General features: G+C 48.4%; 2 protein-coding genes across 6 annotated transcripts; one reads left to right on the plus strand and one right to left on the minus strand.

Moving 5' to 3' along the window:
• Positions 1-871: 871 nt before the first annotated feature.
• ANKRD34A (ankyrin repeat domain 34A) lies at positions 872-2,419 on the minus strand. The gene has a single exon (XM_042953729.1). It carries the CDS (start codon positions 2,417-2,419, stop codon positions 872-874), a length of 1,548 nt encoding a protein of 515 aa, XP_042809663.1.
• POLR3GL (RNA polymerase III subunit GL) lies at positions 2,153-14,220 on the plus strand. 5 transcript variants are annotated; one of them, XM_042953730.1, is made up of 10 exons: positions 2,153-2,233; positions 4,171-4,388; positions 5,256-5,411; positions 11,068-11,235; positions 11,559-11,688; positions 12,396-12,464; positions 12,808-12,864; positions 13,102-13,175; positions 13,307-13,420; positions 13,724-14,220. In XM_042953730.1, exons 2-10 carry the CDS (start codon positions 4,380-4,382, stop codon positions 13,808-13,810), a joined length of 864 nt encoding a protein of 287 aa, XP_042809664.1. In that variant the 5' UTR covers positions 2,153-2,233; positions 4,171-4,379; the 3' UTR covers positions 13,811-14,220. The 5 variants fall into 5 exon arrangements, with proteins under 5 accessions (XP_042809664.1, XP_042809668.1, XP_042809666.1 ...); XM_042953734.1 differs by having other exon boundaries at positions 5,287-5,411; XM_042953732.1 differs by lacking the exon at positions 12,396-12,464.
• The last annotated feature ends 355 nt before the right edge of the window (positions 14,221-14,575 follow it).

Consider the following 14,575-nt stretch of genomic DNA (forward strand, 5'->3'; position numbering starts at 1 on the left):
ACCCTCAGGCAGAAGTGACAAAACAGAGACTTCTGAACACATTTATTTGATATGTCAAGTGGAGAGAGGAGTGACTTAGGGCTACTCCCCACTTCTACCTGCGGGGGTGTTCATAAGCTCAGACGGACAGATTGCAGCGTAGAGCCCATGACCCACTCCCTGGGAAAATGAGACAACCTGTTGATTGGTTAGGGGAGCTAGATGGGAATAAAAGGCAGGAAGTTGAGAAGTAAAGCTGAGAGCAAGAAGGGCAGCAGCAGAACTGAGGCTGGGGATTGCTGCAGGAAACCCCTAAGGAAAGTGAAGAAGATATCCTGAAAAGTGGTTAGGGCTGGAAGCAGGGTGTGAAAGGAGCCAGGCCTGGAGAGAGAAGCAAGACCTACACAAGGGAGTGGGATATTCAGGAAGAGGGCAGAGTGTGCAAAGTCATGAACGAGCTGTGTTGCAGGGCATACATGGAAAGCAGGGGACTGCTTCTGCAGGAGGGCAAACAGATTGGATACTACCCATAAGTAGGGGTTCCCTACTGCTTCTGAACAAATGCAGGTGAGTTTGGGACCCACTTGGGGCCCTAGCACAAGTGGCCCTGTGTGTGCCATTCCTATGGATGGGTACACAAGTAATTCCCATATGCATGTGAAGTGACCAGCACATGAATGCATGTGTCTATATGCCCAGTAAATAGAGTACTTACCCTTCTCTGTGAATAAGAGTACTGTGCTTGTGGACACTTTCTTACCCATGTGTGCGTGCACCGTGCCCGTGAGCACATGCAAGAGACCCCTATGTCCGTGGTGTGTGTGTGAGCTGGTTTTCCCACCTGTCCCATCAAGGTCCTGATCCCCACCCTCCTTGACTCCTCTCACTCGTCTCAGCGCCCTGGCTCCCCTGGCCCGCCTAGACTCTGGAAGCCCCCTAGCAGGCGGATCTGCTCAGTCTGCATCGAGTGGCGCCTCACCAACTTGCGCTTGGTCCTAGGAGAGCCTGGCGCCCCCGCCTGGGGAGGGGCGGGCAGCGAAGGCGCCCGACCTCCGGGTTGGGGGCGAATGTCGGGGATGGGAGGGTGGGGGCTGACGTTGAGCGGAGGCAGGAAACCAGGCCGCGTTTGCGCGATGTGGTCCAGGAGCAACGTCCCCGAGCCCCTCCGCTCCAGCAGCCCGGGACTCCGCCTCCGTCCGCTCAGGGGAGAGACTGCCCCAGGCAGACTCTCCTGGGACTGGCGCGGCGAGGGCGCCGAGCCGGCTGGAGGGAGGGTCAGCGGGGAGGCGCTGTATCGGCGGCGCTCCAGGGACAAACGGCTGCACTCCGGCGAGTCGGGGCAAATATTCCCGGGAGTATCGAGCTCCACCGGCTCCATGCGGCTCAGTTTCTGCCTCAGCCCCGCAGGGGGACCGGACTCCTGAGCTTCTGGCGCAGTGTTTCGGCGAGAGAGAGGACCCCCACCCGTCACTTTCTCCGCCCACGGAGGCGGGTCCTCCGGGCCTTCAGTGCTGTGACGTCTGGAAAGACGGGGTCGACCGGTCAGGGTCAGGCCGTTGAATTCGGCGGTCAGGCGCTCGATCCCCGGCCTCCCTTCCGCGGGCGGGACAGGTTGAGGAGGGGCCACTAGGCCCCAGGGCTCGGAGTTGAGCCTTTTGAGTGGTTTTGGAGGGTGACGGGGTGGTTTGGGGAGCGGCTCAGAAGGGGAGGGGTCATCGGGGGGTTTAGGAAGAGGGAATTCGAATACGTCCCGCTTCTCCTCTTCTTCCTGAGCGCGAGGGGACAGCAACCCCCGTCCTCCTCCTCCTCCTCCTCCTCCTCCTCCTCCTCCTCCACCTCCTCCTCCTCCTCCTCCTCCTCCTCCTGCAGCCTGCAGTTGGATTTCCGAAGGCGAAGTGCAGACCCCCGGGCTAGGAGGAGCGGGAGCCGGGTCCTCCACCCCCGGGGACGGTGGGGAATTGAGATACTGCCGTGTCTTCTTGGTTCCCGAGGGAGAGGTGTCGGTGGTGATGATGATGACCTCCGTGCCCTTGGCCTTACAGGCGTCCAGCAGCGTGGCAAGGGTCTCACGGTCCCCGCGGTCCAGGGCGTGGACAAGCGCCGAGGCTCCCGCGTGATCTCTCACTGAGGGGTCTGCACCGTGGGCAAGGAGCAGCGAAGCCACGGCGGCGCCCCCACCCCCGGCGCAAGCGTGCATGAGCGCGGTGCGCCCCAGGCGGTCTGCGATGTTGGGGTCAGCGCCTTGCTCCAGGAGGTAGCGTACCATGCGTGCCTTGTTCTGGGGGTCGTCGTAACGGGCCCGACAGGCCGCCATTAGCGCAGTCTCACCCTGGGCATCACCCTCATTCACGTAGGCGCCTCCCTCCAGAAGCAAACGGGCCAAGCGTAGCTTACCCTGACCCACGGCCCGAAGAAGAGCGTGGCCCTCGGTGTGCAGCATAGCTGCGGCTGGGGCGAAAGCACCAATGAAGCCGGGACGGGGGCCCGCCGAGGGTGTCTAGGGGCGTGGGGGTGGTGGCTGGCGGAAGCCTGAGGGCTCAGTGGCGAAGCCAATCCCTGCGAGAAAGAGAGAGATCTTATTGACGGATTCAGGCAGGGAAACTGAGGCACCGGTGGAAAGGTACGGCGTGGGGAGATCTCTACGGCACGGCACACAGTCCTTCCTCTAACTCATGCCTTTGAGCCGCCCCCTCCCCCCAGCGCATGCCTGAGGAGGTGGGAAGGGTGCACCCGCATTAAAGGACGAGCGCGCGTGCAAATGCGTACGTGCACGCGCAGGGATACCGCACCCCCACCCTCACCCCACGGCTTATCAGACCTTTCCAGCATCCCCCTTTTCTTATCCGCACTTGGAATACCCCTTCCTAGGATGCTGAACGCCGCCCACCCACACACATGCACCCATACATTCACACACATAATTCCCATTCCTAACCTCTTTTAGGTTGCCACAGCCCCAAAAATTGAGTGGGGGGAGGGAAGCAGCTTGCATTTGGGACCTAAAACGGGTGGGGGGAGAATTGGGGGTTTCTTTTGCCCCTGCTATGTTCCCCATCACTCCTTGCTCTTTCCCTCCCAGGCTGTGCGCCCAAATAGATACCTGAATGTCCGCAGGATCTCCAAGAGGCCAGGACTGAGGCCAGGGCCCTGGGGCAGCCGGGGTGGCGGAACCGGGTTCCCGGGGGCCCACATGGCGTGGGGAGGGGCACCTGGATTCCCTTGGTGTCAGTATCTGCGCCCGGGCACCGGATCCTGGTCCCTCCTCCCGGTGCGCCCCGGGCACGGCGCCGGCTCGGGAGGAGAGAAGCTGGGGGGGGGGGGGGGGGGCGGAGCTCTGCCTTGCTATTTATAGCCTGGTCTCTGCGGGTGGGGGCGTCGGGCACCAAACCGTTCCCCCACCCATGCACACAAAAATCCTCAAAACCTAGAGGCTCCAATCCTGACTTCTCTTGCTGAGTCGACCTCCCCTCAGCCCCAACAAACCTAAATGTTCCTCAGGAGATTCCTCCGCGATCCAGACTGGGACCATCCCAATTCTTCCTTGAGCAGAGCCCCATTTTCCGCGTTTGATGTGTTTATGCGCGCCTGTACGCCCGATCTGACCTGCTACCCACAGCACATGGCACATTGTGCAGAGAGGTGGAGAGAGGCGATTGGAATCCACAGCCGGAGTCCATACTGCACAGAGAGAAGCAAGAGATCTGGTTGCCTCCTTGTAGTTTACATGTGAGGGGGAGCTGGAGCCAGACAGCGGTACATCCTCACTCCACCTCCTCCTAAACGGAACACACAGCACAGATAAACTTGAACCTCAGTTCCCTGGTACAGACCTCAGATAAGTGTGAGGAGAGTGGATGGATATACGGGGTCATTTTTAGGTACACCAGGGGGCATTCCCAGATGCCTTCCTCCCCACATTCTTGGAAGGGGGAGAGGGAGAGAGAAAAGGGGAAGAGAGAAGAGTGACCCTTGTAACACATCCTTTCTCACTGCATCTCTTTACAATCAATCTTGCTTAGACTGTCATTATTTTTCCATCTTGCCTGAAGGTCTCTGTCCAATGACTCCTGATGTCTTCTCTCTGCCTATCTGTCACAATTGTAACCCGTCTCTCTCTGCTGTCTGTCTCTGCCTCTCCTTGCCACCTGCCCTGTCTCCATGGTTACCATAGCTTCCATCTGCATATTTTAGGAATGAGTTTGTGTCCAGCTGGAAGGCATCAGGGAAGTGGAAGATGAGGGAAAAAAAATCCCAAGGATTTGGAAAACTCACCTGAGATCATTCATACTGGCGACCACCAGACACAAGATACTAAAAATAATGTTCCTGGAGAAGGAGGAAGAGAAATATTGCTGGGAAGCTACCCATTTTTACTAGCCACCATTTACGGGACGCCAACTATGTGCCAGGTACTTCACATATATTATTTCCAATATTCACAACAATGCTATAAGGTAGGAATCTCCTTTTTATCTCCTTGTTATAGGTGAAGAAACTGATACCTAAGTTAAGCAAGTTCTTCAAAGCCTCACAGCTCTGTTTCTGTCCTATTCCAAAGATGGGGCACTTCCCACTGGATCTACAGCCTCCCAAGTCAAGAGGCTTCACTCCCAGGCCCATTTTCTCTGACATCTGGGATAGTCTTCTTGACTAACTCCTAGATTTTATGTCCACTCTGAATTCCTTCCCTGTTTGTGTGTGTGTGTGTGTGTGTGTGTGTGAATGAAAATAGGGCTCCTCTCCGCCTCCCTCCCACCAACCATGCCCCCCTTCAGCAAGGGCTAGGAGGAGCTGGAAGGCAATAGAAGATGTAGGAAACACTGGGCTCCTTCCCTGCCTCCCCAACTCTGATTCTCTAATTCCTAATCCTTCCTTCCCCAAACTTTCCGCTCATCTTCTCACAGACATGGCAGCAACCCACAGGGGGAAAAAATAATAGAAAATAAGTATTCAGTGGTGGTGCTGGAGGGAAGCCGTGTAGGACTGGAGGGGAAGGCAGGAGTGATGGAGGGGAGACCCAGCTGTGAAGCCCCAGTCACAAAAAGAGTGATCCCTAAGGAACAACCCTTTCATTTCTCTGTGGGAGCTTTCTCAACAGTGTCCCTCGGTGAGTTCTAAGTGTGAACTCTCGCTAGCCAGGAGCTCCGCCATCTGAGATGAGGTCGGAAATAATCAAGCCCTGGTTGATTCTGCAACCCTCTCTCCGCACCACGCCGGGCTTCCCAAGCCTGGGTTCTGGCTGACTCTCCCCCTCCTTCCTTCTCCTCGGCTTCAAGTGGGCGGATCTCCCTCCTGGTCTTCTCCTAGATTGGCCGGGAGAATTGACCAATGGGAAGCCCTGGGAGGCGGAGCTAGGGCGCCAGAAGCTAGAGGAAGACCTGCAAATTTCAAGTTGGCTGCGACGTGGGCTCCGCGTGGGGGAGGGGCAGCAGGTAAGGCTCCGTCCCGGTAGCGCTGACCTGGTTCTGTCCCACACCTCCGGAACTAGTTCGCCAGGGCCACGCTGCGAGATAGATAGACAACGCATTCTGGCAGCCTGTTGGATCAGCCCCCTCTGGTTTCCTACTCTTCTTTCCCTTTCTCTTCAGGGCTCCCATTGCTGTACCGATTATACAGAGAACTGCAGTTTTCTTTTGTGCATAGGGGAGACAGATTAAAGCACAAAGTGAGAAAGATTCACTCTTGTATCTCTGACTTTTTGTTACGGCATCAGCTTCCCCCGAATATTTTATCATGATTCCCTTGTCTAAGAGTCTGACAAACTCCTGTTATCTATTAAGAATCAGCTGAAATATTGTCTCCTACCTGTAGCTTTCTTGGACCACCTCTTCTTCCTTTTTTTTTTTTTTTCTTCGTAATTAATTGTTCCCCAGTCTGAAGGTAACGTTTTATGCGTACCTCTATTAGAGCACTTAGTGTGTGGTCTCTAATATTTCTCTGTTCTTCTGAGAATATAAGGTTTTGTAGGCAGGTTCTTGTACTCAATACAAAGTGCCCAATAAAGGTTACTTGAATGGAATTGATTGCGAAGGCCAACTTTAAACTCCTAGCATAATTAGGGAACAATTAATAAAAGATGAAATAAAATACAATACAGTATCTAATTAAGATCTCTTAAGTTAGTGGTTTGTAATGCAATTGCTCCCACAGTCCAGAGAAGGGAGAAAGCTAGGAGGACTGGGATGGTGAAGGGAGGCTTGATGAATCACCAGGTCTCAAGTTTGGAAGAGCCCTCAGAAGTCATGTATTCATTCATCCATCCATTCATTCATTCATTCAACAAATATTTATTGAGCATCTACTATATGCCAGACACAATGCTAGACAATGGGGATCATAGTGAATCCTCTACTTTAGACATGCGTCCTTCCTCTGATAAACCATATTTAGTAAATTGTTACCCATCTTGTACTTAAACATCACTCGTAAGAACACTCCCTAGCTCACTTTGCAGGTCATCCCATTTTTGGATATTTGTTCTTCAGTTAATATCCAACAAATATTCTAAACAAATATGTAGCTCAACGAAATGCCTTCCTCACCTCCATTGTAAAAGAAGGAGCACTGTCCTGGTGGTAGCATTCTTAAAAATAAAGAAAAACCATCCCCTTTGGTTTCTTTCTTTCTTTTTTTTTAATGTTTATTTATTTTTGAGAGAGACAGAGAGAAAGACAGAGTACGAGCAGAGAGGGACAGAGAGAGCAGGAGACACAGAATCTGAAGCAGGCTCCAGGCTCTGACCTATCAGCACAGAGCCTGACATAGGGCTCAAACTCAACGGACTGTGAGATCATGACCTGAGCCAAAGTCAGTCCCTTAACTGACTGAGCCACCCAGGTACCCTCCCTTTGGTTTCTGATTTAAAAAGTAATATACATTTATTCTAAAAAATTGGGAAACACATAAAGGTGTAGATGAAAATGTCTATTATTTCATGACCATGATCTAGGGATAACCATTATTATAATATTATTATTATCAATTTCTTTTCTGCACGTATACATGTGTGTGTTACATAAATCAGGCTATACCACAAATATAATTTTTATCCTGTTTCCCTCCACTGTACATAGTGAACATTTTTTTTGCCTTTAAGTATTATTTGAAGTCATTTTTCTTTCTACATGATAGCCGAAAATGGATATTTGATTTTTTTTTAACCATTCATTTTTTTGTTGAGCCATTTAAGTTATTTCAGAAGTTTTGCTACCATGGATGGCTCTTTGATGACCAGACATGTTTACATGTCTGACTATATATATGATGACATCTTTAAGGGTACATTTTTTAAAGTAGGATTACTGGATTAAGGATATGAACATTTAAAAGGCTGTTGCTCCCCTGAAATACTGTGTATAAAGACAATCCTTCCAATGAGGTATGAGAGTGTCCCATCTCAAAAAAACTGTGGCAACCTGATTATTCTTTAAGTGTTTGTCAATTTGGTAGGTGAAGAATGGTTTTGTCGATCATTATTTTATCAATTGCCTATTCATGTCCTTTGCACATTTATTCTATTGGTATGATTTTTTTTCATTTGCATGTCCATGAGTTCTTATATAATAAGAGTATTAACTCCTTGTTTTATTTGTCACAAATATAGGAAACCCTAAGTATTAGAGTGCCCTAGGCCTCAATCTCTGGATCTCTTCTTTTCTCTGTTCACATCCACTCCTTTAGGGATCCCACCCAGTCTCATGGCTTGAAATATTTGTATACTGACAACTCCACCAATTTAAACTCCATTGGTATAGCAGTTTTCGTTTGTTTTGCTCACTGCTATGTCCCTAGCACTTGGAACAGTTCTTGGCATATAACAAGCACTCAGTAGATATTTGTTGAATGAATTAAGATGGTATTATTATTATTATTATTATTATTCCCATTTTACAGATGAGGAAACAGGTTTAGAGATATTAAATAAATTGCTGTAGGTTGTATAGCTAGGAAATGGAAGAACTGGAATTCAAATCCATGTTCTTAACCACTACACATACTGCCTTTCTTAAATTTGATGTCATGGTTTTTCTGTATTTTGTTGAAATCTGCTTCTTAGTAACTTCTACCACAATACAGTTAGGCATAAATGGGAATGAGTGTCATGTATATGAGATGTTGTTGTTTGGGGGAAGGAGAGTGCACAGGTGAACTCTAGGGAGGGTTGACGATAAGAAAAAGCAATTTGGGACCAGATTATGGAAGACCCTAAATATCCTCAAGAATTTAGATTCAATCACAATCTTAAAGAGAAGAAACTCATGGTACATTCCTGACCTGAGGGGGTTGAGATGGATGGTTCAGTTTCCCAACCAACCACCAGTTTATTGCCTCAATGAAATAAAGTTTTTTCTTTTTTTCCTCTCTCTCTTTTTTTTTTCTTTTAACCCCACATCCTTGGAGGCCACTTGGTTATATGTGGAAATGGAATTCAATGTGTCTAACCTCAAAGCTCACAGCTTTTTCTTGACTCCTTACTGCTTTGCAATAAAAACAGCTCCTGTCCCCACTGCCAGAACTGGGTCTGTCAAGTGGAATTATACCTAAACCAGCTGGTTAGTGTCCTTTCCCCTGAAAGGGCCTGAAGACATGCTTACAAATTCTTACTTCTTCTCTAGTGTCCATGAGACATCTTTTCTCTCCTAATAAGTCCTTTCAATCAGATCACAATTTAACCTATTAGCTAACTTCTTATTTTTTCCTCACATTTTTTGTTGGACCTAAAACTTTCCAAATTCCTCAGACACACATTTTTTCACCCTCTCCTTCCTGCTACGTATTGTTAATCTCACCTACTACTCTGTTGATATATTTTAAAATTTTTTAATGATTATTTTTCTCTTATTACAAAAGAAATACCTTTCAGTATAGAAAACAAACGTTAAAATACACATAACCCCTCAAAAAGCAAACACCCATCACCTCAAATTAACCAATATTAATTTTCAGCGTATAGCCTTCAAAAACAACTTTTTTTTTCATCATACATGAAGAAAGTATGTATGTGTGTGTTTGACAAAATAGATTTCTTTATACACATTTCTAAATCTTTTTTTCACCAGCTAATCTTTTGTTGAGTGCATTTTGTTTAACTATATATTTCTTGTTTAGAGTGTTTTTTGGATATTAATTGAAGAACAAATATTATTAATTGAAGACTTGCAAAGTGAGCCAGGGATTCCTCTTACTAAAGATGTTTAAATAGAAACTAGATAACAATTTACTAAATATGGTTTATCCGAGGAAGGATGCATGTCTAGAGTAGAAGATTCACTATGATCCCCATTGTCCAGCATTGTGTCTGGCATATAGTAAATGCTCAATAAAAATTTGTTGAATGAATGAATACATGATTTCTGAGGGCTTTTCCTAACTTGAGATCTTGTGATTCATCAAGCCTCCCCTCATTATCCCAGTCCCCCTAGATTTCTCCCTTATCCCATCATATTAAGGGCACATACTAGCAGTGTAATTTAATATTGTTGATGTTGAACTTGGTCACCTGACTGAAGTAGTGTTTGTCCACTTTCTCCACTGTAGAGTTATACCGCTCCCCACCTTTCCAAAGCTGAATTGGACAAAATTCCCTATATATAGTCCACCCTTAAGAAGTGGGAAGTTCTACTCCCCCTCTTCAGGGTGGAATCTACATAATTTATTTGGAATTCTACACAAGAGGTTTGTCTTTTCTCCCCCATGTATTAACTTATTTAATCATTTCTTTCTATCAGTGTGGACTCATGATATTTATTTTATACTTTGGGGTTATAACTTAATACTACTTTATTGCTCAAATTCTTCTTTGGCCATTGGGATCTCTTCCAGTAGACTCTTATGCCCCTTTGACATAGCCTGCCAATGTCTGTATTTTGTTGTTTTGAGTGCTTCTTTACTTCCTGGCACTAGAAGATGGTTCAGGCTCGCCTTGGGTATTTCCTGCCTCAGCCCTTAGAATCAGCCATTTCTCCAAGAAGCCCTGGGTCTTTTTTTGTTGGAAAATGGTCTTAGAAACCAAGATCTGGGTGCTAGGTGTGCTCTTTGTCACTGGGATATCATTTCTTACAAATTTCATTTTCATTTGGTAACTTTACCCCCCATCCTACCTTCCTCTGACTGGTCCCTTAAGATTGATGACAACAGGCAGAGTTCTGCTACTTCTAGTAACAGAAGGAACTTTCGATTCATCAGAGTTTATCACTGTGGGGTGGGCTGCCTTGGGGGAGAACAGACACGCTCTCTTTAAGAAAATGCCACTGTGGGTGCCTGGGTGGCTCAGTCAGTTAAGCATCCGACTTCGGTTTGGGTGTCATGATCTCCCGGTTTGTGAGTTTGAGCCCCTCATCAGGCTCAGAACCTGGAGCCTGCTTCAGACTCTATGTCTCCCTCTCTCTCTGTCCCTCCCCCACTTGCACTCTGTGTCTTGCTCTCTCTCAAAAATAAATAAACATTAAAAAAAATTAAAAAAAAAAAAGAAAATGCCACTGGAAGTGAAATGATTAACAACTTACAAAGTGGAGTACTGGGTTGGGAGAGCTTTTGGACTAGATACCTCTACTGGTCCTTCCAACTCTAAGATTCTAAGTGCTCCTAAGTGGTATTACAAAAAAATAAATTGATTGTAATGGTTCTCCCACCTCCCACCACTGACCGTGAGACTGATGACTTATCCTTATCCCCCATAGTAGATGCTTAATACATATTTTGCTGAAATTCACTGCATTGGATTGAATTGGGGCCTGGTTGGGTGTGGAAAGCCAGGGAGAGAAAGAATTCAAAGATTAGATGGTGATATGCAGATGGTGACAAATATCAAATTACCTTAGGGATGGAGGGAAGTTTTATCCAGAGGTCTAATCACTTTCCCTTTTGTGCTAGAGTTACACTACTTTGCAGTTATCTGTCCTGTTGGGACTATGTCTCATCCATGTCTGTATTTCCAGAAATACGCTGCCTGGTACAATGCCTTTCCTATCAACATTTGTTGAATTACACTGGTTTTTGGGGGCCCTAGGGGAAAAGACTGAGTGTCTTGCACCTCCCTGGCTGCCTATCATTCTACCATACTTTTCTCTTTGTTTTTGTCTTTATCAGGTTTTTCTCACTGGATCTCTGAATACCCAGGCCCCCTCCACCATGGCCAGTCGGGGTGGGGGCCGGGGTCGTGGCCGGGGCCAGCTGACCTTCAACATGGAGGCTGTGGGCATTGGGAAGGGGGATGCTCTTCCCCCACCCACCCTGCAGCCTTCTCCACTCTTCCCTGTGAGTATCTGCCCCCCTTCCTGAGACTCCCGTGTGCCCCTGGCTGACTATATATGATCCAGGATTCCTTGTGGGCCATCATAAAACTCATCTTGCCCCTTTCTGTCTCTATGCTTCCAACTCACATGGGATGTTTCCCAGGCAAGCTAGTTTCTCATACTCTCAGCTCCCCAGCTTTCAAAATACTGTATTGTTCCCCACATTTTTCTTGGCCCTCTGTTCAGTGGGAGCATTGGATTGAACTGGGGGGGGGGGGAGAGACCCTTCTAGATTTTTTCTCTAGTGTTTTTTCCCTGAACTGACCACTGCCCCTTCTTCCTTAGCCCTTGGAGTTCCGCCCAGTGCCTCTGCCCTCAGGAGAGGAAGGGGAATATGTTCTGGCACTGAAGCAGGAGCTACGAGGGGCCATGAGGCAGCTCCCCTACTTCATCCGGCCAGCTGTCCCCAAGAGAGGTCAGTTGGAATGCTAGCATCGTGTTCTGAGTGCCTTTCATGAGCAGTGCCCTGTACACAGCACTCTGCGGGCCAGAGAGGCCAGAAGCAGCACAGGAAGCTCGCTGTCTAACTGGGGAGATCATAACAATTACCCCTGCATTTGAAATGCATTATCCATGGTTTGTTCTGAGTCTCACACACGGGTCTCTGAGAAGCCCTCCTAAGCTTAACAGGATTACAAAGAGGTCAGGGAGACCAGGAGGGACTGGAGAAGGGGAGTCACTGGGAGGCTTGGGATACTGGATATTTACCAACAGGTGTGGAAGTGCAGTGTTGGAGTATATTGACAAACAGTGCTTTCTGATTAAAGCCTTAGGAGCTGAAGCTCAGAGGCATGAAAGGCCTGCCTGGTAGCCCCATTAACAAGGAGTAAAGGGAAGACTGAAACCCTAGTCTCTTGCTCTCTAGTGTACTTCCACCGTATCACACTACCTCTCAATATAGCCATGCCTTTGGGTTAAGGGAGATAACAAAACATTGTAATTTGGGGTGGCAAAGGGACAACATGGATGAGTGTTGAAGGTCCTTGTTAAAGCTGATCCCCTGGGCTCTGAGCTTGGGGAACAGACAGTGCCTGAGTATTGAGAGGGCTGGGTCCTCAGAAACAACCCTGTTCTAGGGCTCTGAAAGGATAAAACTTTGACCCTTGGCCTCTGACCCCTCAGATGTGGAGCGTTACTCAGACAAATATCAGATGTCAGGGCCGATTGACAATGCCATCGATTGGAACCCTGGTAGGTGATGGGCCCTTTCGTTGCCTGCCCTTTCTTAAAATCCTTGAGATGCCACAAGCCACCAGCCCATCCACCTTTCTCTGTCCCCTCCTCCCCTCTATACAGTATTTACACATGGGAGCCCTAGATGTCCTCCCAAACACTCTCAGACTCTACCTGAAAACCTATCAAATAGCCCCCGTTTCCCTGGAGGCACCCAAGCCACAGTTTTGTTCCAAGTAACTTTGACCCAATCCCTTCCTTCCTCACCATTATCCTGACTCTTACTTCTCCTTTAAAACTGGTTATTCACAGGAGACCCCAGGCAGGGTCTTACTGACTTTTATGTTCCCACTGTTCCCAGATTGGCGACGTTTACCCCGTGAGTTAAAGATCCGAGTAAGGAAGCTACAAAAGGAACGTGAGTATATCTGGGAAAAGGAGGCAGAAGAGAGATTTCCTTCACCAGCTGGAGGGCCAAGGCTGTTGGTGGTCTTGCCTGCCGTCCCAGTTCCTGCCCATTCCACCCAGTATGGTAGCTGGGTGCCATGTGGCCACATGAGGGCAGCAGAGTGACATGGTCTCTGCAAGAGGGTGGGGTGGACCGCTAACAAGGAAGTTTGCTCTCAGATGATTCACCTTTTGATTCCCTGACCAGGGACCCCCATCCTAATCCCCAAGAGGCCCCCCAAGAACACAGAAGATAAGGAAGAAACAATACAGAAACTGGAGGTGAGGAGGAAATGTGCATAGAGACCACCTGGGTCCCAGCCCCATTCCCTGTCCTTTGGCCCATCTGTGCCTCATTCTTTCCCTTCTCTGAGCTGAGTCCGAGTTTCTCCTTCTGTTCATCTTTACATCAGACCCTGGAGAAGAAGGAGGAGGAAGTGACTTCAGAGGAAGATGAAGAGAAAGAAGAAGAAGAAGAGAAGGAAGAGGAAGAAGAAGAGGAGTACGACGAAGAAGAACATGAAGAGGTGAGAGGGCTCTCCTTCCACCCTCAGTTCCCCTCTCTTTCTCATAAGCTCTGGGAGTCTCAGTTCCATCCACCAGGGTTGTTCTCCAGAGGGTTGGAGAGCCAAAGGAGATGTCCCCCCAGAGGAGAGCGCCCTCCACTTCATGTGCCCCCAGGCTCTTCTCAAGAGCAAGTGGCAGCCCCAAGGGACTTCCCAGGCCTGGAATGGTTTAAGGGTGGGAGGAGGGGGGCGGCTGCTGATACACCGGGAGGAAGGAGAATGCTGAAAACGTGCCTACTTTGATTTCTTTTTGTTCTGTTTCAGGAAACTGATTACATCATGTCATATTTTGACAATGGAGAGGACTTTGGGGGTGACAGTGATGACAATATGGATGAGGCTATATACTGAAGAAGGACCCTGAACAATATCTCAGACCTTCACATCGTTCTTGATTGAAGATACAGAAGTAACTGTCGCTATTACTTGGTTTTGTGGACAAGCGAATCATTTGCTTAGAGTCCAGATAAACTGGCCCTGGAGATAGGAATGGAGAATGATGACAGATAGTTCTCTTTTCCACCCTTCCCCTCCTTCTACCCTTGTGTCACCTCTGATAGCTTGGGGGGAAAGGGTAAAGGACCAATGTCTTAATTGTACGAAAGAAGGAAGGGTCAGAGAAGAACTGGGCTTTTAGAGCTGAGACAGCTGTACACATGCCACTCCCCGCACTTTTTTGTAGTGGAAGATAATTGGGGGTGCATGCAGTTAGGAGGAGTAAGGCCAGTTTTATATTTTTAAATAAAATGTTTTTAGCTGTCTGTCTGTCTGTCTGTCTGTCCAGGGTGAGGCCTGATGGGAGAAGCCTGGCGAAAAGAAGGGAATGGCCTAGTTGGGGCATTTTTCCCTTGCCTGTCAGAGTCCAGTGTGACACACTGGCATTGCAGCCTTCCTGTCCTTTACCCCTTCCGTCCCACTCCCATGGCGGGACACATACTCCTAATCTAGCCCTGCCAAGGAACATTCAGGAACTCATCTATGAGGCTGTGCGGAGTGAGTAGTAGAGAAGAACGGCCCACGCCCTGTAAGACCAGCCGGCTTCTGAGCCTCTGGTCCTCAGGTCACGGGACATGATCGTCTCTTGTCACGTGTGTTCAACAGGGACACAGGCCCTCT

The sequence above is a fragment of the Panthera leo genome, chromosome C1 (genome assembly GCF_018350215.1).
Source record: "Panthera leo isolate Ple1 chromosome C1, P.leo_Ple1_pat1.1, whole genome shotgun sequence".
Lineage (NCBI taxonomy): Eukaryota > Metazoa > Chordata > Mammalia > Carnivora > Felidae > Panthera > Panthera leo.

Excerpts from the sequence above, each read along its gene's own strand:
- ANKRD34A (XM_042953729.1), bottom strand. The coding sequence starts at position 2,419 with ATGCTGCACACCGAGGGCCACGCTCTTCTTCGGGCCGTGGGTCAGGGT.
- POLR3GL (XM_042953730.1), top strand. Across the intron at positions 11,236-11,558 it reads AGCCTTCTCCACTCTTCCCT|CCCTTGGAGTTCCGCCCAGT; the intron begins GTGAGTATCTGC and ends CTTCTTCCTTAG. Across the intron at positions 13,421-13,723 it reads ACGAAGAAGAACATGAAGAG|GAAACTGATTACATCATGTC; the intron begins GTGAGAGGGCTC and ends GTTCTGTTTCAG.